We start from the raw sequence: 21967 nt of genomic DNA on the forward strand, positions 1-21967 counted from the left end.
GTGATAAACTGTCAACTCACGAACCTTTTTACTTCTGTCGCACCAGTTAGAAGCTAAGTCCAAAACAGATTGGGGAGAGTAAACCGCCGATTGAAACCTAACATTATTCCGGGTTAACCAAATGGCCCAACAAATCCCAAAGAAGCGGTCTAAATTAGACCAATCCCTGAAAGTGGCATAACTTGAAATAAGATCCGAGAACCAGCCATGAAAAGGAAGTGGAGTGTCAAACCTGGGAAGAGGGCCCCAAGAAATAGAATCCCAAAGGCGTCGGGAGAAAGGGCAATCCCGAAACAATTAGTTAAGGTAGAGTTAGTTAAACTAGATATGGAGCAATTAGTTAAAAATGAACACCTATAGATGATGACATATATATAGAAAAAAGTTCTCGTAGTAACACTTCCAGCCGTACAAAATATGTAATGAATCAAGAATGAAATCAGAAAATACATGACAGAAAAAATGGAAATGAAAAATTGAAACCTATGTTACAACACTACTATGCAAATCCTATATAACATCACCATGCAACGGTGTGAACAATTTGAGAGGATAAAAAACAGCCAAAAGACTTTGCAACCTAAACTAAATTTATACGACTAACCAAATTAGAAGAGTATTTGAACATTTTCAGGAAACATTAATAAACTTTCGTGTCTCTATCCTTGCACAATACATGCCACTCCTGAAGAACTGCAGCTTGAAGAGCAAGATGCTCCACCTCTTCTGCTGTTAGTTTTGACAAAGTGGAAGGTCCTTTACTTTTTTCTTCCTCCTCGGCTTTTTTCTTTTCTTTCTTTTCCTTTCTCTTTTTCTTCTTCTCCTCATCCTCCACCTCTTCCCCACTACTTCTTTCGTCCTCTTCACTTTCAAGCCCGGTTTTGGGGCGTGGCTTGGCAGCCTTCAGAAGTGCTATTCGCTCCATTGATACTTTTAGGCTTTCAGCAGCAGCAGTTTTAACCTCATCTTCAGGCATGTATTCACAGCCTCCCTCTGTAAGGTCATCTAGCCAACCTTGCAAGTCTGATTCAATTTCCTTTGTGATCGAGGCATCAGATGCTCGTACTACAAATTTACACATCATGGTAGTTGTTTCATCACCCAAGTCAACATTTCTGCTCACTTCACTAGCACCAAATATCATCATCCACAAAAAGCCCCCATGCCATGTTTTAGCAGCAAAGCATAGCTGTTACAATAGACAGATGGTAAGCACGGAGGACCCTGATACTATCAAAAAATGTGAAAATGAAAAGAGGAACTATATGGAAGGTCAAGAAATAAATGAGTACAGAACACCTCCCTACCCCCAACCCAAAACTATGATTAATAAATAAATAAATAAAACAAAACACGCACACATGCACAAGCATACAACAAAGTAAGCTCTAATTGTAATTTAAGAGTGTCAAGAGCACCAAACTGGTGGGTATGAGGTAAAATAAAATTGCACAGGTGCAACTGCCATATTGTTTAGGTCTAACATCCTATAAAGCAGTTTAAAAACCAAGGTTTCATCTTGTGGTCAAGATTCACAGGGCTAAGCAGTCTCCAGTTTGAAGTATATTACAAGGCTTTCCCATTCCCTTCAAGTCTAAGAGCTCTAACCTCAAGTAAAGAATGTTTCGGTAGTAATAAATTGTAAAACTAACAGGCAACTTAGGAACTTCCAAGAGCTACTGGTTCTAGAAAGTCCTTGTTTCAACTTTATGTTTTACAGCCCATTGAAATTGGTTGAAGAGTATTCAAGCCGCTAGGAATTCAATAAGAAAAAGAAATATAAAAGGGGTAAATCAAATTCCCTTTCATTTCCTTTCATTACCCAAACATTGGAAAATCCATACTTTCTTTTCCCCTCCCTTCCTTTCTCTTCCTTCCTATTACTTTCATTAAACCAAATAAGACCTAAATCGAACTACTCCGTAGTTAATATTTGAGCATGCTCAGCCTTGTAAATTACGATATATAGGTAATTGATTGAATACATACTTATAAATTTATAATCCCATAATTAAATAAATAAATAAATAAAGGAGTTTCCAAAAACTTAATGATATGCAATTGAATTATTAAGTTCCCATATTGCATTAAATATGACTTACTTCTCCAAAAGATATGTATTTCAGCAGACATAGCTATTAGCTACAACAGACAAATACAAATATAATAATGAAATGTTTTTGGACAGATTACTTCATGAGAGGAGCATAATTCCAAACTCTTATTTCCAAGGGTGAGGTTAAATTTAATGAGTGAGGGTTTGGAAGGGACTCGAATTCGATGAACTCTATTAAGCTCCAAGTGTGTATGACTATGCGGAATAATCACTTTTGGATCATGTAGTTGACCATACTTATGAAATTAAGGCTTTGATTGATTGATTGATATTATAGTAGATACTGCAGACTGTTATTTTCACAACCTTGGGTTTACAGATTTGCATTTACAGTAATAAAAAGAAAATTTTGCAAATTACCACCCACAAAATACACCTATTTTGAAATTACCACCCAAAAAAAATTTATTTTAAATTACCACCCCTTAAATTAAAAAACCAATTAAATTGCCACCTTTTTCAAATTTCCGGTGAAGTTTCCGGCAGTGGGTCCCACATAACGACTAATAACGGCTATTTTGACCCTCTTATTTTTTTCCTCGATTTTCTTATATATAAAACTGCTCTTCAAACTCATACACAATTTCTATCAAATTCTCACAAATTTTGCAAGGTTGTATTAGGATTGAAGAAAACTCCCCCAAAGTGCATACTCTTAATTCGCTATCAGGTTAGATCAATTTTTTAGGGTTCTTCGCATATTTATATTGGGTTTTTTTATTTTTTATTTTTTTTTATTTTTTTTATTTAGGGTTCTTTGCACAATTAAATTTGGGGTTTTCCACAATTAGGGTTCCTGCTACAAATGAATTGGGGGTATTTTGAAATTAAGGTTCCTGCTAAAATTGAATTGTGGGTTTTCCGAAATTAGGGTTCTTGCTTTGATTGAATTAGGGCTTTTCTGAAATTAGGGTTCCTGATTAGTGGTTGTTATGAAATTAATGTTCCTTCCTCTTTCCCCTATTCCAGAAATTGCAAATACAAACTAGCTAATTATGTGGGATTTTGGGAGAAATTGCAGTATAACACCTAATTGATTTTAGGGAAGTATTTTATTGGAAAAAATCAAGGGTTAAACTACTATAAAGCTATATGTAGTTGTTAATAGCCCTCAGGTGGGGCCCACGGAAGGAAAAACCACCGGAATTTTGAAAAAGGTGGGAATTTGAGTAATTTTTAATTTAAGGGCGGTAAAATAAAAAATAAAATTAAACGAGTGGTTATTTTGAAATAGGTGTCATTTTTGGGTGGTAATTTAAAAATTTTCCTAATAAAAAAGGCTAAATTTCATGGTAACCAATTTGTCAGCTATTGTATCATTTTCCTTCTGCTTCAGAAACTTTAGTGAACAGATCTTTTATAGCATAAAATAATGTAATTTGTACTTCAAAATCCAATATGTTCCACATACAATTATAACTTGAGAACATCTTTATTTTACAATAGAACAAAAGAGAACCTCTATAGTTTGTTTGGGTAATAAAAAGGGAAGGAAAAGAAGGGGAGAGAGGGGGAGGAAAAAAAAGAGTTTTCCTTCCAAATCTCTCCACTATAGGAGAGATCATTTTCTTACAATTTAATTCCTCCATTTCTCTCCCCTCCAATTCCCTTCATCCCTCATTTGTTATCCAAATGAAAGATATTCCATCCCTCCATTTCCCTTCCCTTCCCTTCCTTTCCCTCTATTTCTTTCAATCTAAACACAGTCCTAGGGAGGGTGAGGGTGAGGGTGAGGGTGAGGGTGAAGGGAAGGGGAAGGGAGGGGATAAAAGAATGAATACTTTCCTTCTGCTTGAATTTGCATTTGAGTCTACAAGAGATTTTCACCGAGAAATAATACCAAAAAAAATATGGTAAAATAATATAAAAATTTTAATACTTCTCCGGTTCTTATTCACTTGCAACATGCCTATTTCACAAGCTATAAAGCACACTCTGGCCACTAAAATATCTAATTCTGTGTAAGTAAACATAATAAAAAGTTTCTACTTCTATAACACACATGAAATCAAAGCTAACGAGATTTCACAAGATAATAAATTTTTTTATTACATTGTTAAAGCAAACAGTCAAAGAACAGTTTGACCACCAAAATATATGTTGCAATTAATAAAGCTGAAGTACAGCTATTTGATAAATTTAGCGAAAAATATGAAGCAAAAAATTTATGGTATGATTGCCACTAATCGAGTAAAACATAATATCCAGCACGAGGTACTGGCAATTTGTATCCTAAAACTGAGGTGCGCACTTATCTTTGTTAAGCCCCAGGGTTATGGCAAAAACAAATTGTTGACCCAATGTTACAAGTTGATAGACCCATTGTGTCATGTTCACAAACTTTAAGGCTTATAATGAACATTATCACTTTTCCTAGAACTAAAAAATAAAGAACCTCATGTTAGCAAAGTGATTTTGTTTAACCTCAAGTTAGCCTACTGCCTATGTATTGTCCCTAAGCTAAACATCTAGTTCTATACAAGCCAAATCCACAAGAAACTGATGCCAAATGGACAAATAGCCATAAATGAGAGCGGCAAAGTAAGCAGAAGAAATATGGAATTATTGACCAAACAACCAAAATAATACGTCATAATGTCTCTCATACCTGGAATCCAGCAACTGTGCGGATAATGTGGGAGCAAACTTTATGGAAAGGCTTGGATTCCAGAGCCTTCAATCCGCTCAAAAATGGTGAAGAGTCATATTGCTTAGCAGCAGTAGCCATAAAACCACTTCCCTCATAAGTATAGGTGCCCGTGTACTCCACAATAGCTGGTAAGCTTGGCCATAACCGAAAGTATTCCACAGGAGAGATTTTGTGAGGTAGAAGCAGCTCAGTCAATGGAATTTTATAAGGCTGGCACCTCAAGATAACAGGTTCTCCTAGCTCTGGCTTGGAACTCTTTTTTTGTCGTACAATTTGGGGATCTTCTTCAGCATAATCACCTTCATAATGTAGAGGACCAGTTCCATAGAACGGATAATACAGTACTTGTAGCCAAAGGGCACATCTCTCAAAATGAGAAGCTCCTACAGTAATGCTACAAGGTACAGGATCCTACATGATGACAGAGTAAAAGTAAATGGTGATGCAAACACAAACAAGCAACAAGATAGAAGATAAATGTATGAAAACACAAACAAACAGACAAATTCACGATAACCAGCAGCACAGTCCCTTTTAGCAACACAATTGAAAACAAATAAAGCAAGTACACTGTCCAGAAAATGACCAGGACTAGCATCATTATGGATGTCTTTCAGTCTACTTCCATTATTTCCCTATGCTATTCATTGTTCAATCCACCAATTCATCTCCATCTGGTATTTAAAATTGTTGTACTACCCAGAATTAATTGCTATATCCCAACCAATCTTTCAAGAATAGATTACCTTCATAATTAATGAAAAATAGCTCAGTATCGAAAACAGGGACTGCAAAAAGTGTTGTGATACTTTTAAAATTCAAAAATAATCATTATAAAAAATTTGAATGGTTATTTGCCTAGAAAATAAAAAGAAAACAAACCAGCAATTTTTAAAAAGCACTTGACAATACAGCATTTAACAATTAGGTCAAACAGAACTGAAACAACAGTCTCTTCACAACACATTTATCCTATAAGATAAGATGGATATAATTAGATGATTTTGAAGTCACATATTGAACAAGGTTTGGCAAGAGAACCTGTGAAACAAGGTTACGCAACTGCCGCACTGCTTGTGGTGAACCATCCATGAAATATAATGCCCCCGTCAGGCCAACTCGAATATCAGCTCGGTTAAGTTCAATGTCAGTTAGATTTATAACCTGAAAGAATCAATTGCTTAGCTTTTTGATAGGCCACATAGGAAGTCGGAAAATTCATGGGGGAAAAATCAACCTTCAGATGCAATGTGATCCTCCCATCACTGGGATCTGCCAAATGATAAGCTTCAACATAGCATGGATCACTACTGCCAGTCAACGTAAATGCTCTTGGTGGAATCTTAAGTAGAGTTGAATCTATTTTACTTGACAGCATGAGTGTCAATTCACTGGGATCAGGCCTCCAAAGCTCTAAAATTGCTTTATGTACCAACCCTTCCAGTTTTCTGTCCTGAGCTGCAGCTACTTCATAGAACTGAACGGTCAACTTGTGGTGGCTAAAAGGATAGTCTCCTTTGGCTTCACTAACCCCAGCCCATCTGAGAAAAGAAAACCACCAAGTAACATGTTTGAGCTTACACTTATCAATGTTTATTCTACACAGTTTAATTCCCCCCCCCCCCCCCCCCCCAAAAAAAAAAAAAAAAAAAAAAAAAAATTATAATAATAATAATTATTATTATTCTACAGTGACCAGGAGTAGGAAATTGCAAATAAAGATAGACCACTTAGCATGCGAGATACGCTGCAAGTACTGAAACAATGGCAAACAGATATTACCGTCGGAGATGAAAGAGCATTTTCCTGGAATAGAGAAGAGTGATATGTATTGGGAAGAGAAAAAAGGTTTTGATTAAGTGATGTCTTCGTTATAGGTGAGAATGTGCCCTTTGCATTTTCTGATTCATTTACACTACATGCAAAAAGTCGAAAGACAAATGTAGATACAGCTAGTTAATAGTACTTCAAGTTCATGGTAGTAGCCTAGTAGGTGATCCATAAATATCCTGTACATGTCATATATTCTAATTTTTCTAATCAGTGGCAAACATCTTACTTTTGAAGAATCCTATTCAGCAGTAACTGCAAGTTGGAGCATGTTAAAATCAAATCTTTTCTTCATTAATGCCTTATCTAGTTTTTATCATTGACTTGGTGAAATACATTTAACATATAACTCTATTAAGAAAAAATTTCATGGAAGTGTAAAACTAGGGATCCCTACTAATTGCGCTACTACAGATAAGTGCAAGAGCTAAAGCACCACATAGAGACAAAACTTTATTCATCTAAATTGTCCTCTTCATAATTGTTTAAGGATGAGACTACCAAGGCTATTATATAGTATATTTATTTCTCTATGATGTAGTTTTAATGAATATGGTGTACGGAGGCATGAATGACAAATAATTCAAGAGATGCCTTATAAATTTACTCGAGTATAGTAAGACTGCATTCTTGTCACCTTAGAATAAGTCTTAGGAACAAAGTTCAAATGACTCCAAACTCCAATAGAGGGTACTTAAGTTCAGTTCACAGCTACAATAAGCTCTAGTAAGTTTTGATACGCCTAGATACGTAATTCAATTACAGGTTAAAACACAAACACTAAGATAGAGAATTTGGAATGTGAGTTAGCCAGTTTAGGGAAAAAAGTCTTTGACATAATCAAGATTTAGGTCAATGATCCACGGTCAGCGCATTTGACGAATTGAGAATGTTGAAATTACAAATAACAAAGCTCTATGCTTTAGTCGCAACAAATATTTAAGACCTCTCAATTATGAACAACCTAACAGCACATATTTCAATTAGTATACTCAGCAAAAAGTTCAGATTATAGACTCAACTTCAAAAGAGAGTGAAAGAGAAACAACACAGGTGAGAATAGGTCAATGAACTTGACAGAAACGACCGGGGAGGGGGGGATTATGCCCTTAATAGGAAGAATATTGCCGTATTTATAAGGATAGAGAGAAAAATTTACCTGTCATCTGGATGCAAGGTGGCATACTTAATCCTCTGCAATATCAAACGACATTGATGCTTATTGACAGAATCTGCCGAGCCATTTCGGAATTCTTCAAGCTCTTTACTCAGCAACTGACCAGCCCTTGAATTTCGAGACCCCAATCGCTGAGCACTCAGAAGAACTGCCTGGACATCTTGCAGCCTGTTTGTCATCATTGCAGATGAATCCATATTGAGCAACACTTTATGAATATTAGTCACAATAATGTTCAGCGGATCATCAGGGTCATCAGCCAAAAGGGGATCTAAACCTTCAAGATCAATGTGCTCAGCTAGAGACCAAATGAGACGGGCAGATATTCTTGGTGTATTCACCTACAAAATGAAACAGTAAGGGAGGTAATTCTGTAAACCACATCTAGTCCACTAACTTTATGATTTTCTTACACATAATAACTCTTTGGTATACAACAAAATAAATATTCTGTAGCTAGAAAGCAAATCTTTATGGTTCTCAGACTTCTCAGTTCTCACTGTAGGGTCTATAGCCAAACGAATAACTAGAAAACTAATAAATGTGTCCACGTCTCAAATACAGCTGCGTATGACAATAAGAAATTACATATATGGGCTGCAACAAGCCTATATAGTTTTCAGAAAATGGCATCAAAGGACATCATATGATCTTTATCCATCTAGTGCGTCGGACCTAAATATGAACTCCTTGAACAAAAACTACAACTCCCATTTTGATTTGTATGCAAATGCATGCATTAGAATGAACTCAACACCAAGTTAAGAGGAAACAAAACATTAAAGCAAAAATTAAAGGCATGAAAGCAGTAGCAGGTACTAAACAAGCCAAATGCAGCCTATGATAGTACCATCTTTGACAGCCAAAAAAAGTTTTGAGACAAGTGCACCAACCTCACGCAGATCATTGACAAGCTCACGCTGAAGGTTTTGCAGCCTAGTCTCATTCAGAATCTGATCTTGTGAAGCACCATCTTTCACTCGTTTTACACCACCTCTTGTATCATATATATGGCAAAGTCTGACAAGTAACTTGAGATAGCAATCAATTGCATAAGTTCTACCATCACAGTCCCACTTAACACAGGGTCTACACACTTCTACGACTTCCAAAGCAGGCTCAGTCCAATTTAAAGCCCCATACCCAGTACCATAAGCAAGGGCACCAATGACTCGGCTCTCCATTCCTGAATTCTTTTGCTCTGGAAGAGGCAGAGACAACTGAAAGCAGCTTTCTACTAGTGAAGCCACCAATTCTTCCCTGAACAAGCTTTTACTAGTGACACTATTAAGATCTTCTTTAATCCTCACATCTTCAAATAAAGAAGCAATGTCAGTTCCAGCTAGTGGCTTCTGACCTCTGCGTACACTTTCCTTGGCAAAGAGATCAACACAAAGAGCTGTACGACAGATGCATGCTAAAGCGTGCATGCGATCTGATTCTGCCCTCAAGTTTCTCACCATAAGAAGCAACCTCTTAAACAATGAGACCTGTTGCAGAGAAGCCGCAGAGTCAGACACTTCCAGTGGTTGCATAATCAAAGGGCAACACAGGTTTTCTTTTATCAAATAAATCAATACAAAGTAATTATTAAAACGCTAGAAATCCAGAAAAGTCCGTCGCCTTTCTTAAATCAGTATGAAAGTAACAGCTTCTAATTAATGGGCTTTCCCAACATATTTTTACTAAACTGATTAATGGAGACTTGGGGAGAATGAACAAACAATCTACTGATAATAATTGATACTTCTCTAATACAGATGTTAACCACAAACAAGAATAGCAACCTTTTCATCCGAAAACATAATTTTGTTCATCATAATCGGCTTTCCCAACAAATTCTTACTAAACTGATGAATGGGGACTTGGGGAGAATGCACAAACAATCTACTGATAATAAATTAATACTACTCTAAAGCAACTTTTCATCCGAAAACATAATTTTGCTCAATCATAATCTATATAAAAAAAAACATTCAATAAGTGAACATAAACAAAACCAACTCGACTACATAAACAATTTTTGAGTAAAAAAACAGCTATGGACCTGCATAGTAAGATCAAGGAGATGAAGATTAGTAACAACAGCTCGAACGATACTCTCCCGAGCAGACGAAAACTCCTGTCGATCCCATAGCGTGAGAATGGCGATAATAGAACCCGAAGCCCACTCAGGCTTGCCACCAGGAACATCAGCCAAATAAAGCATATTGATCGCCACTTCAAAGATCAATGCAGGATCCAAAGACTCGAGAAATGGGGACAAATGCATAACCACATCTGATACACCCACAAACTTCTCAGCATTCCCAGTAACCAGCAACGCCGCCCCATCCCCCACTCCACCCCCCTTCGACGAAAGCTTCCGAATCGCCTCGACAGACCCGGAAGCCACAGCTTTAACCCCGTAAACCAACGGAAACACGGTAGCACGAAAGCTCTCAACAGGAAGAACAAAAGCCCTAGACATAAGCGAATTCCTCCTCTTCCACACAAAATCAACCATTGAAGACACCCAATTAGACCGAATCGCAACCGAATTCTCGCTATCGACGAGCTTATCCCCAGCCAAACGACTCATCTTCTTGGATTCAAACTCCTTAAACAATCTCCCAACAGATTCAAACGCGACCTTAGCAACAGCATCAGAAGAATCCAACATATTAACCCCAATTCTCCTCCACCAACTGGAAACACGATCGAGCAAATTGACATTATTCTCGCAAAGAACAACAAGATCGTCTCTAGCTAGAATACACCCAAGAGTCTCGGTGATCGAGAAGCGGAGATTGCTGCTGGGAGAATCGAAGCAAGCAGTGATGTGCTGGTGCGAGAGAGTGATAAGGGAAGCGAGAAGATGCGAAGGGATGGCAGAGAGGAAGGAGACAGCAGCAGCGGAGACGTCGGGGTCAGGGAAGTCGAGGTCGGATTTGATGCCGGAAATGACGGAGTCCCAGAGGTCGGGAGTAAGGCGAGGAGTTGAGCGGATGAGATCGAATGCGAGTTTTTTACAGACGGCGGAAGCGGGGGAAGAGACGATTTCTTCGACGGAGGTTTTGGCGATGATGGAAGTGTCGCGGCCGGCGGCGGATTGTTGGAGGGCTTGGAGGAGGGCGCCTGATTGACGGAGGGCGTCGTTAGACCGGAGATCGGCTTGGATCTGCGCGAACAGGATGTCCATTGTTATTGATGATGGTATGAGGATGAGTGAGGAAGTTGTTATGGAGGAGTCATTGAAATGTAGAAGCAGTGCTAGTAAGCTTGCAAAGGACAGGGGGGAAAGGAAAGAGAGTGAATGATTGATTCACACCTTTAACGGTTTGGTTGTACTATTGAAATTTTTGGAATAATCTTCTTTCAAAAAAAAAAAAAGAAATATTTGGAATAATAATTAGAGTGAATTCCAAGAAAAATGTAAAACAAAATAAAAAAAAACAACAACAAAGCTAAAAGGACCAAAAACGAAAATTCTCACCGCCTACCTTGAATCGCCAACCAGTGACTTAGAGTAACCCACTGACGAGGAACCTTACATAACTTGCAAGCTGAAAATTGTTAGATAGTAGGTCGAATATCATTTATAAACCAACAGCATGAAAGATCATCCGAACAATGGCCACACAAAATATCAAACAAGATTGCACAATCTGTATAAATAAGGAGACGACGAAAACCCTTGCGAGCAACTACCCAAAGGGACTAGAGACAGGTCTGAAACTCAACCTAGAGAGCCGAGGAAGAATGACAAGCTCAAGAGCACCCACCTAGAATCAAATCTGAACAAAACCTTCCTGAGAATCCAACCAGCACCGGCATTGCAGTCCTGAACTTGCCAAGCACCATCAAAGAGAAGACAAGCATCGAAAGCCGCAGAAGACTCACCCTTTAGTTAGAACCTAGCCTCAGAAACTCGCCGAGGAGGCACGGAACCCTTAGAAGAACAGGCAGAAAAATGAAGTCTTGGGCTTTTCTGCTCGGTAAAACCCTGTCCTCATGAAAAAGAAAATTCATGCTAGGAGAAACCACTGCCTGTCTAAAAAAATTTTGATTACGGGCAAGCTAGATAGCCCAAAAGAAAGAAATAAAAGAAACGCCTTCCCAATTCTTAGACATGCGGAACTCCGTGATGGAGTCGACATTCCACACAAAAAATGGCTTTACCTATAACTAATCAGAAGAAAACGAAACAAATCACAGGCCTAGAGGCCAGAAGAGAAGGAACAATCACGAAAAAGATGGGTAGCTGTTTCCAAGTGAGCATGACAGAAAGACAGGTACCATCCACCGGGTGTCCGCGTAATTGTAAGTTCGCAGAAAGGGGCAAGCATTATGAAGAAAGTTCCAACAAAAACTTTGTAACTTAGGGAGAAGATGCAGACCCCCAAAAACGTTTCCACCAAGCAGGAGGAACAGTACCAAAGATCCTCGAGAATTTTAGGCTTCTGAGAAGTAAAGTATACGCTGACTTCGTAGTGAACGACCCATCCCTAGAATACTTCCAGTAAACGAAATCATTCATCAGTTGGAGCGAATGCTCCAAGGCAAAAATGCGAGATGCCGAAGAATTATCAAAATACTGATGAACCAAATTCGGATCCCATGCGTAAGAACGCAGATTAATGATAGAATAAACATAAGTCGAAAAATCTGACCCACCTTAATGTGCAATCACTAGGCGAAAAATAGGGTTGGCCACCGGTTCAAAACCCCCCTTTGCCACCGGTTTTGAACCGCTGGCCAGTGGGGGGGTGGCAAAACCTAGCACAAAAGGCCACCGGTTCAAAACCGGTGGCAAAAACAAGAATTGCCACCGGTTAACCGGTGGCAGTAACCCTTCCCGGGTTTTTTTTTAAGGGGTTATTGGCACCGGTTCTTGTTCAAAACCGGTGCCAATAATGGCCAAAAAAATAATTTTTTTTTTTTTTTTTTTTTTTTGCATTTTTTTCACTTAAATTGATATATAAACACTAACATATACATAAACTTGCATATTTTTATAAAAAAATGATGTAATATTACAATTTTTGTCCAAAAAAATAAAATAAAATACAAGGTTACAAACAAAGTGGCTGCAGAGTAGCAACATAGCAACACAGAAGCAGATTAGCAGCAGCGAGAGTTGAACAGCAGTGGCGTAGAGCATAGCAGCAGCATCAGGAGCATAGAAGCAGTAGCGTAGAAGCAAAAGAAGTCTTCACAACAATCACCAAGTCATTACAAACCAATTTCAAATCTGCAAGGAAAGCACCATCAAATCTCTAATTTCAGACTTTCAGTCATCATTCCCAGCTAAGTCTTGCTCTTGCAGTTATTAATAGTTTAATACAAAGATTGGTTCAGCCTCTACCACTAACAGAAGATTTGGGAGGCAGCAAATAAGAGTCGTAATAGCATTGAGACTGTAGTTCATATTTTTCTTTACAAGAAATACACCATTCTAATGTAGACTGTAATGCAATCCAACCCCTTTATGTCACCCAAGTGTGTTCTTTTCTTTAGAATTTCATTACAACTTACTATGAAGGAAATGTAAGAAGAAAATACTGTTTGTAAAGGCAGAGATGATTTGTCACAGAGAGTCCATGACATTTTTCTTAAAAAGATTACTTATCAAATGAGCCGTAAGAAATTAAAGAAAATAAATTTTTTAAACAATGGGAAGACCAATTATCTACTGACAAGCCACAAGGACAAATAGTTTAATATGCAAAGGAATATGCATAAGGTTCTCAAAGTACAACTTCAAGTTCTATCTTTCCAGCCTAGTAACTAACAATTATCAATAACTAAAGGGTCAGAATTTGAGCAAAGAAACTTCAGCTAAACAAGGCTCAGCATCACTAAACTGTACATAATAACCAAAGCTCAAAAACAACGGCAAAAATTTCCTTAATTACTCTCTCACTCCACCATTTCAAACCACAGACCAAATGAATCCTCAAAAACTCAAATATTGACATGCAAACAACTTTCTTTCTTCATTTCTAATCACAATACTAACATATTCTCAATAATATTATACCAGTCTATACTTTCAAATACCTGTTCATTAGAACATTGCAGAGCAACTTTAACTGAATTGTGTATTATTAATACCACTATGATTAATCATGACTGCAATAAATTACCAATAACAACATATTATATGATAAAATTCAAATAAGTGGAAAAGGAGAGTATACCAGTGGCCTTGAGGATACGGAGGATCTTGCTGCCAGTAACACTCCTAACCTGAGCAATACCGTGAGAATCCCTAAGAATCACACCAATCTGAGATGGTGTAAGACCCTTCTTTGCAAACTTGCAAATGTTATCCTCCACCTGCAAACAAATATACCAATCAGAAATTAACACCAAAAAAAAAAAAAAAAAAAAGGGCATTGAAAATATTGATAAATTTATAGACTTTTTCAATCATTTTTCAAAGTACACATTAGTGTGCATTGCACAATTATATAAATTCAAACAAGTTTTACAATAATTTTTCCAATTGCGCATCATTCAATTAATTTTATCCAGGAAAAAAAAAGTGGGGTATTGCACATAAATTGATTGATATAACCCACATTTTTAATCAATTCTCGAAAAAATCTTAACCCAACCAAATTTACCCACAGAAAATTCATGGGTACTGCAAAATTAATGAATATAACTAACATTTTCAATCATTTCTCAAATTAACCATTACTCAACCAAATTTACCCAGTAAAAATAAATCATGGGCATTACAAAAATCAATTAATTCAAACAATTCCTTCAATCCTTTATCAAAATACCAATAACATAACCAAATTTAACCAGGAAAAAATATACATTGCATAAATTAACAACTTTAAACACCTTTACAGTCATTTCCATAAACACCCACAATGCAAAGAACCCAGAAACACTAACCTTAGATTTTCGATTACCAACGAGCTTGATTAACGAGCCCTGGCTTCAATGGGGAGAGAACGGATCTAGGCTTCAATGGAGAGAGAAGGAGTAATATTGAATTAAATCGAAATCCATAAAACCCTTGGTTTCCGAAAACATGAAATTGTAAATTTGACAAAAATGAAAACTCAAAAAACACGAAATAATGAAATTATTTACAGAGAAAAGAAGAAAAACGCACGAACCTTCAGGGAAAATCATTTCGCGAGAGGAAAACGACGAGAGTTGGGTTTGTATCAGCTCCTAGTGCCACTGCCGCCGTTGCTAGGACATGAATAGAGGGAAGCGGGAGGAATGGACGACGGCACGGTGGAGAGAGGAAAGAGAGAGAGATGAGAACAGAGAAGAGAGGGGAGAGGGGAGAGGAGGAGAAGGAGATCGAAGAAGGGGAAGATCGAGAAAGAGAAGGAGATGAGAACAGAGAAGAAAGGGGACAGCAGGAAAGAGAAAGAGGAGAGAGAAGGAGGCGCGGCTATGAGAGGAAAAGGGTAGGGTTTGGGGGTTTAATTCGGGTTTTTTTTTTTTTTTTTTTTAATCTCACTATTACCACGGGTTCAAACCGGTGGCCTTTCCAATTTTTGCCACGGGTTTGGTTGAACCGGTGGCAATTGTTCTTTGCCTCATCCCGCCACTTAATTAAGCCACCGGTTTACAAAAACCGGTGGCCAATGAGCGTTGCCTTTTTCAATTTTTCTACTAGTGAATAAAAGAAACTAGGCCCCCTAGAACCCATTCATCCTCAGCTAGACGAACTTGGCCACCTGGAGCCCAATCCAACCTTCCAAACAACGCCCTGAGTAAGAGTGGACAAACCATTCAAAAGACTACGGCAACCCCAGGGCAACCCAGGAATCCGACGAAGGATACTTAGCACCTAAGAGCTATGTGAGGGATTTAAGTCTTTGTCAAGTGCAATTACTAGATATATAATGGATCAAATTATGGAAATAATTAAGTTAATTCTTTTGGGTCGTCGTATTATCATAGCTAAAAGTACTTACGATCTTTGGGCTAGTAAAATAGCCTAAAGCCCAATTGAACGGATCCTATAAGGTCACACAAAGGGCCTAGATTGAGCATAAGAGGAAGAGGCCCATGATGGGCCTTCTCCCTCTAGGTGGCCGGCCATATAGAGGAGTTTAGGTGGATTGGGCTTGCTTCCTAGTCTAGTTATAATATGATTATAAATAGGCTAGGTGCCTAGGGTTGAATATGAGATTCAGTGATCACTAGATCAAACCCTAATTAGCAAACACAAGCCAACCCCTAACAAACTCTCTCTCTCACTCTTGATCGTTCTCTTTGGTGTGCGTCGGTGGTGTGTGCACGATGGTGGTGGTTCGTGGTGGTGGCCGGTTGTCCGCAAAGGTGGTGATCATGGTTTTCCTCCTAACGGGAGGAAAACCTAGGTCGTTGAGTTCTAAGAATTCCCTGATCAAACTCAAATTTATAACCAAACCTAACCCTAAGTATAGGGGTAAGTCCGGGTCGAACCCAAGGGAATGAGGTATAAGCTAAAATCTCAAGTTAAGCTATCCGGAAGTCTAGGTAAGGGTTGGTCTAAACAAACTAAACAATTCTACTAAATGAATACAAGAACGATATTAAGGATGCTAGGGAATTAGGATCCACATGCACTCACGACAATCATACTAATTGGGCAAGAATTCAACCAATCGAACAATGTGAGGGAAGGTAGCAAATGCAATCAAAATCACTTGTAAACCTATTTCCTAGGGTCAAGCTAGAGGTCCCTACGAATGACATTCAAAAAAAAATCGCAAAACAAGATCAATCGATAATAATAGCTTCCAAATCAATTTGTCATATCAATGAAAACTAATATGCAATCTAGCTTGATAGTTAAGGTTGATCACTCCTCATGACATCAAACACATGCACAAATTTCACCAACCAATTTAATCACAATGTTGATCAATGAAAATCCCATAATCAGCCATGAATTATCACTCATACATGCTTCAGCACAACCCTAACAAGCAATCTACTCACTACACATTGCAAAATTGAATAGCAAAACTAAGCTAATCACCAATTTCATCATCAACATTGTATTCAAAATATACTCAAGCTATCAAAAATCAAATCAAATCAAACAACAAGTAATTCAACCAAAAATCAAGAATCAAATACTAACATTGCATTAAAAAGTAAAGAATTCTTACAAAACTTTGATCTAAATCAAAGAGAAAGAAGATTGAAAGTAGTGTTGGGTTTCGATGAGTCCGACTCACCGCGAAAATAAAACCCGAGCCCAAGAACAAACTCACAATTAATATAACAAAATGCATAAATAACAAGAATAGAGAAAAGATTAAATTACCCTTGTAGCGTGCTTCGCTCAACCAGATGGAGCTCTTACTTGAGAAAGCCGAGCCTCACAAATGGCAAGGACCTCCAACGAAGTCCACCCACAACTCGACCCGACCGGTCTACTACTTGGAGGTTAGCCAAGTCCGACCAAAAAGACTACCGGAGTAATTAATGAGCTTATAGGTTTTTTCTCAAGTGGAGATGCCTAATTGAGCTCTTACTCAAGTGAACAATCCCAAGGTATGCCTTGGCTATTTATAAGGAGTGCTTCCTTGTGAATTCCACTCATCTTTCAATGTGGGACTTTTTCACAAAAAGATCCCACATGGAAAGAATGTTGAATTTAATCCTTAGTTAAATAAACCAAGGAATAACTAAGTAACAAGTGTCACATGGTTAGGTGAGGACCACTTCTTCACTTGCTCCCCAAGGCAAACCACATGCATTGTGAGCTAATCATGTGTCACCCAACCTTGAGCCCCAAGTTGGGTTCGATTGGGCCGCCACCCTTTGGCCCGCGTCCATGACCCATCACCTGGGTCCGCGGCTCGTTTCCACATGACACTGCCAACGGGGCACGCTGCCACTTAGTGGCTGCCAACGTGGCGCGCTGCTATGTGGCATGCTGCCACCTTGGCGCGCTGTCACTTGATGGCTGCCGACGTGGCGTGCTGCTATATGGCATGCTGCCACCTTGGCACGCTGCCACTTGGTGGCTGCCAACGTGGTGTGATGCCACTTGGTGGCTGCCAACGTGGCACGCTGCTATGTGGCATGCTGCCACCTTGGCGCGGCATGCCACCTTGGCGCGGTGCCACTTGGTGGCTACCACGTGTGCTGCCATGTGCGCTGCCACGTGGCGCGCTTCCATTTGGCGCACTTCCCTATCCTTCGCGTGGCTAGGGTTTTTACTTGTTACTTGAAGCATTTTCCCGTCTCGCCAATTCTTAAATTTTTGGCTCGACTTTTAAGATTCGGTTCCGACGCTTTATGCTCGGAATCCGACGTCTTTGTTCACAATACTCGAGTGACTCATTAATTCCTTTCGGATTAATTCGTCGTGTCGATCATTAGTTGCTTGGGTGTGACCCGAAGGGTTTAGTCAAGATTAAACTGTAATATTAATTATGCAATCATTAATATTACTGATCGGAAGCGGCCTCCACCTAGGCATTCCGATCACTTGAACTTACTGAATAAATAGCTTCCCAATAGCTCCGAACCCTCTATCGGAATAATACACTTGTTCAAAGGACACCACTCCTTTCAATCTCCTAGTTGTCCTTCCGGACAAGTGCGCTTTTAGTGTATAGCCTTTTTCCTATGTCACTTAATGTCTCTTCATGAACTATAAGGTAAGATTATTCGTCATCCTTATTACGTCCAGAAGTGTTTCTTAAAATCCGAGTTTGATTTTCAATAAACAGATGATTTCTAAAATCCATCCGAGCACGACTATGTATTTTCACAGTCTCGCTCTTCGAGAGGCCTTGTAAATAACAAAAACTAGTGAAAAAAGGCTATTCGTAACAGGCAAAAACAACCTATCCGTAATGGGCGACGGGCGTTACGTATGCGGCAGTTACGGATAGGCAATGTTATTTGTAACGGGCAGTGCCCGTTACAAATAAGTGGTTATCCGTAATGGGCATTTCAACGGGCAGGTGAAATGCCCGTTACGGATAACCACTTATTTGTAACGGGCAGGTACAATGCCCGTTATGAATAACCACTTATTTGTAACTGACAGGTGCAATGCCCGTTACGAATAACCACTTATTTGTAATGGACAGGTACAATGCCCGTCACGAATAACCACTTATTTGTAACGGACAAGTTCAATGCCCGTTACGAATAACCACTTATTTGTAATAGGCATTTATGTTTCCCGTTACAAATAATGTCTAAAAAAGGCAAAATTTAAGGGGAATTTGTAACAGGCCCATTAAAGGTGCCAGTTACAAATACCCCTATTTTTTATCCATTCACCATCTAAAAATTAATTATAATAACATATGTCAAATCCAATCATACATATTATCAAAGACCAAATCCAATTTTACAAACACCAAATCCAATTTGCATATTATCAAGCACTAAATCCAATTTTACATTTCAATAAAATTGTAAAAAAAAAAATATATAGTAAATAACGAAAAACAGCAGCATCCAAACAATAGCAGCATCCAAGAGAAAGAGTAATCGCTGCTCCAACTGCAGCAACAACCGTAACCATTGAAGCAACCATAAGCAAAATTTACAATGTTTAGAGAAAGCAACGTCCAAAGTAGCAGCTGCATCATCATAGAAAACACCATATTTAAAAAATTAAAAAAAAGGAAGAAAAAACTATTAGGGATCAACGTGTAAGTAGTATACAATCAGGTTAGAACAAATAAAGTCACCTGGGAATCATTCGCAAAACATGTCTGTACAACAAGGCATCCCATTTTTCAACTGAATTCCGAGCTGGCCGCTGAACGAGACGCGCAAGCTTACCATCTGTAACAACAAGATATTGAAGCAATCCTATTTCAGTATACAATCTGTGCCAAAAGAAAACTAAGCAGATAAACAGTAACGCACCAAATTGTACTATTGACCAAGGGAAATGAAAAAAAAAAGATATCTTCACTTAGGTCTCAAGATCTAAGAGAGAAGCAAGAAATATAGCAAGCAACTTATTTGACAAGCGAGCGAAGAATGTGCAATGAAAAAGTCGACGTAACCGTTGCATTAACTCAACAATGGTTGGACTAGAGGCACTCGTTGCTCCCACAATAACCAAAAACCTAAAGAAAGGGCCACCGAGTTACTGAAAAGACTCAATGTTTAATCCGCTAGCATATGGATAACATGAACATTGTACAAAAGCAATTTAACCGGAACTAATATGCTTACATGTTAACCATTAGTCATATAGCAAAAATGATGCTCAGCAGAAACTTGTTTAGAAAATATGCTGCAGGTTCAAGATATAGGTAGAGTAAAAAGCTATTTAAGAGATACTATTCTTAGGCATGTAGCATTATTCTTGGATGGAGAGTATTATTCACTAGTGGAAAAAATGCTATTTAGCAACTAACGTTAAATGCGTTAGTTACTAAAACACTAATTGCAACTGGCCTATTTAATGCCAGTTGCAAATGTTATACCACTTGCAACTGGCGTAGAAATGCCTGTTGCTAATAACAAGTACTTTAAAATTGGTATTTTTATTAGCAGCTGGCCCGTTTAATGACAGCTACAAATACTAGGTTAAATAAAAATTGACCATAATAATTGTAACTGACCTAAAGCTCCCGCTGCTAAAGAAATTAAAAGGTTTTTTTTTCTTTTTTTTGAGAAAGAAATTAAAAGGTTAAAACTCCATTTTCTCACTACTCCATTTTGCATTTCGCTGAGCCTCACTCTCCACTTTCGCTCTCCTCCATTTCCCCACAGCTTCACTCTCCTCCAATTTTGCGCACCTTTGCTCTTTACTCTGAATCCTCTCCTCTCTATTGAGGTCGTACTTTGAATTCACTATTGAAGCCGCACTCTTAATTATCAATTGAATCCGTAAGCTTAATTCTCCCTTGAAACGGCTGCTGAGCCTTTAGTTCTCCATTGAATCAGCTTCTCAGGTAGATTTTGTTTTTTTCCTGTTAAATCGTCATTGACCATCATTTTCACAATCTAGGGTTTGCTTTAATTTTATTTTCATTATTTTTTTTTTAATTTTAGGTGACTGATTTGTAAGTTATTATTAAGATATTGCTGCAAACCTCAATTGGAGACTAGGGTTTATCGAACCCCCAAATTAATTTTTATCTGCAGGTTGTTCACTACTTTAATTACAGTTGCTATCATTAAGGCTTGTTATCATGTCTTCCGGGAGAGGTGAAACTGAGAAACTAGGTTTTTTTTTTTATTTTAATTTCGGAAATCATCTTTAATTAATTGTTATATGAAGCGCTTGTTTGTGAATTTCTAGATGTCGCATTTGCTGAGTATTGGATCTTCTTCTTAGGTTAAAGTTATGTGCTGTCATATGTTATTTAATGTAACAGATTAATTAGTTACTTCTGTTTTAGGGTGTTTAAGATATTGAAGGTGAGGTATCAAACTATCAATTGTTTTCCCATCTTTTTAAACTCAATTTTGCTGCTGATTGCTATGCCATATGATATTAACACAATAATAACACAACTCATCCAAATTATCAAAGAAATTTCTTCATTTCTTGAATGCAAAAACACTTCCAAGAGATTATACTCGAAGTTGGTGCGTAGAGTTAAGCTATTGAGCCCACTTTTCAAGGAATTAGTTGATAGAGAAGATGATGAAATTGAGTTGCTTCCTATTGACCAAGTCAAAGCCTTTGAATCACTTTTAATCGTGCTGAAATCTGCCAAAGATTTGCTGAAATGGGTTCAGGAATCCAGTAAACTTATCAGGTTTAATTTAATTTATGTGTCACTTTGTTGGGTTTTTGTTAATTTTTTATTTAATGATGTGGGGTTATGGTTTTTTATTGAGTATTTTGATTTGATTTGGATTTTAGTGCAATTCAATTAGAAATAGTGCATTTTTTAGTTGGTTTAAGAAGTACAGATTTGCTTGATTATTGATGATATATTCATTTAATCAAATTATATTTGCACATTTTGATCCATGTTAGTAAAGTTATTCTGTATTCTATGGAAAATTTGCTGTGCTTGATTTTGTATGTGAATAAAGGAGATATGAACTTGGTTTATGAACATAACATAAGGCAAATCTCGATCTAAGAACGAAACACAATTATATTGTTCTAAGCTAGAATGAACTGAATATATTGGGAATGAGCTCATTGAAAGGAATCGGTATCATCTGAAGAAATGAAGAAATTTCTGTGATAATAACACAATGTAAGATTGCTATTATCTGTCTCTTTTTAGTA

The 21967-nt window shown here is 37.9% G+C and overlaps 1 protein-coding gene and 1 long non-coding RNA gene across 4 annotated transcripts; both read right to left on the reverse strand.

The window, feature by feature from the left end:
* Positions 1-336: 336 nt before the first annotated feature.
* On the reverse strand, positions 337-11289 carry LOC145562398 (protein TPLATE-like). The gene is made up of 7 exons (XM_081622661.1): positions 9821-11289; positions 8667-9263; positions 7756-8114; positions 6004-6307; positions 5808-5930; positions 4725-5177; positions 337-1189 (listed from the first exon to the last, which is right to left on the reverse strand). Exons 1-7 carry the CDS (start codon positions 10952-10954, stop codon positions 641-643), a joined length of 3519 nt encoding a protein of 1172 aa, XP_081478787.1. The 5' UTR covers positions 10955-11289; the 3' UTR covers positions 337-640.
* A 1440-nt stretch (positions 11290-12729) lies between these two features.
* Positions 12730-15192, reverse strand: LOC145563878 (uncharacterized). 3 transcript variants are annotated; one of them, XR_014094652.1, is made up of 4 exons: positions 14895-15192; positions 14668-14732; positions 13956-14094; positions 12730-13006 (listed from the first exon to the last, which is right to left on the reverse strand). It is a non-coding gene; the product is annotated as an uncharacterized LOC145563878 (long non-coding RNA). The 3 variants fall into 3 exon arrangements; XR_014094651.1 differs by having other exon boundaries at positions 14668-14737; XR_014094650.1 differs by having other exon boundaries at positions 12731-13006; positions 14668-15190.
* Between the last annotated feature and the right edge of the window lie 6775 nt (positions 15193-21967).

The sequence above is a fragment of the Chenopodium album genome, chromosome 10 (genome assembly GCF_948465745.1).
Source record: "Chenopodium album chromosome 10, dcCheAlbu1.1, whole genome shotgun sequence".
In the NCBI taxonomy this organism is placed as follows: domain Eukaryota; kingdom Viridiplantae; phylum Streptophyta; class Magnoliopsida; order Caryophyllales; family Amaranthaceae; genus Chenopodium; species Chenopodium album.

What these genes read in the sequence shown, in the direction of transcription:
- LOC145562398 (XM_081622661.1), bottom strand. Translation starts at nt 10,954, where the DNA reads ATGGACATCCTGTTCGCGCAGATCCAAGCCGATCTCCGGTCTAACGAC. An exon ending in TTGTCAATGATCTGCGTGAG is followed by an intron (nt 8,115 to 8,666) that starts GTTGGTGCACTT and finishes TTCATTTTGTAG; the next exon opens with GTGAATACACCAAGAATATC. An exon ending in GCACAGTTGCTGGATTCCAG is followed by an intron (nt 1,190 to 4,724) that starts GTATGAGAGACA and finishes CTATTGTAACAG; the next exon opens with CTATGCTTTGCTGCTAAAAC.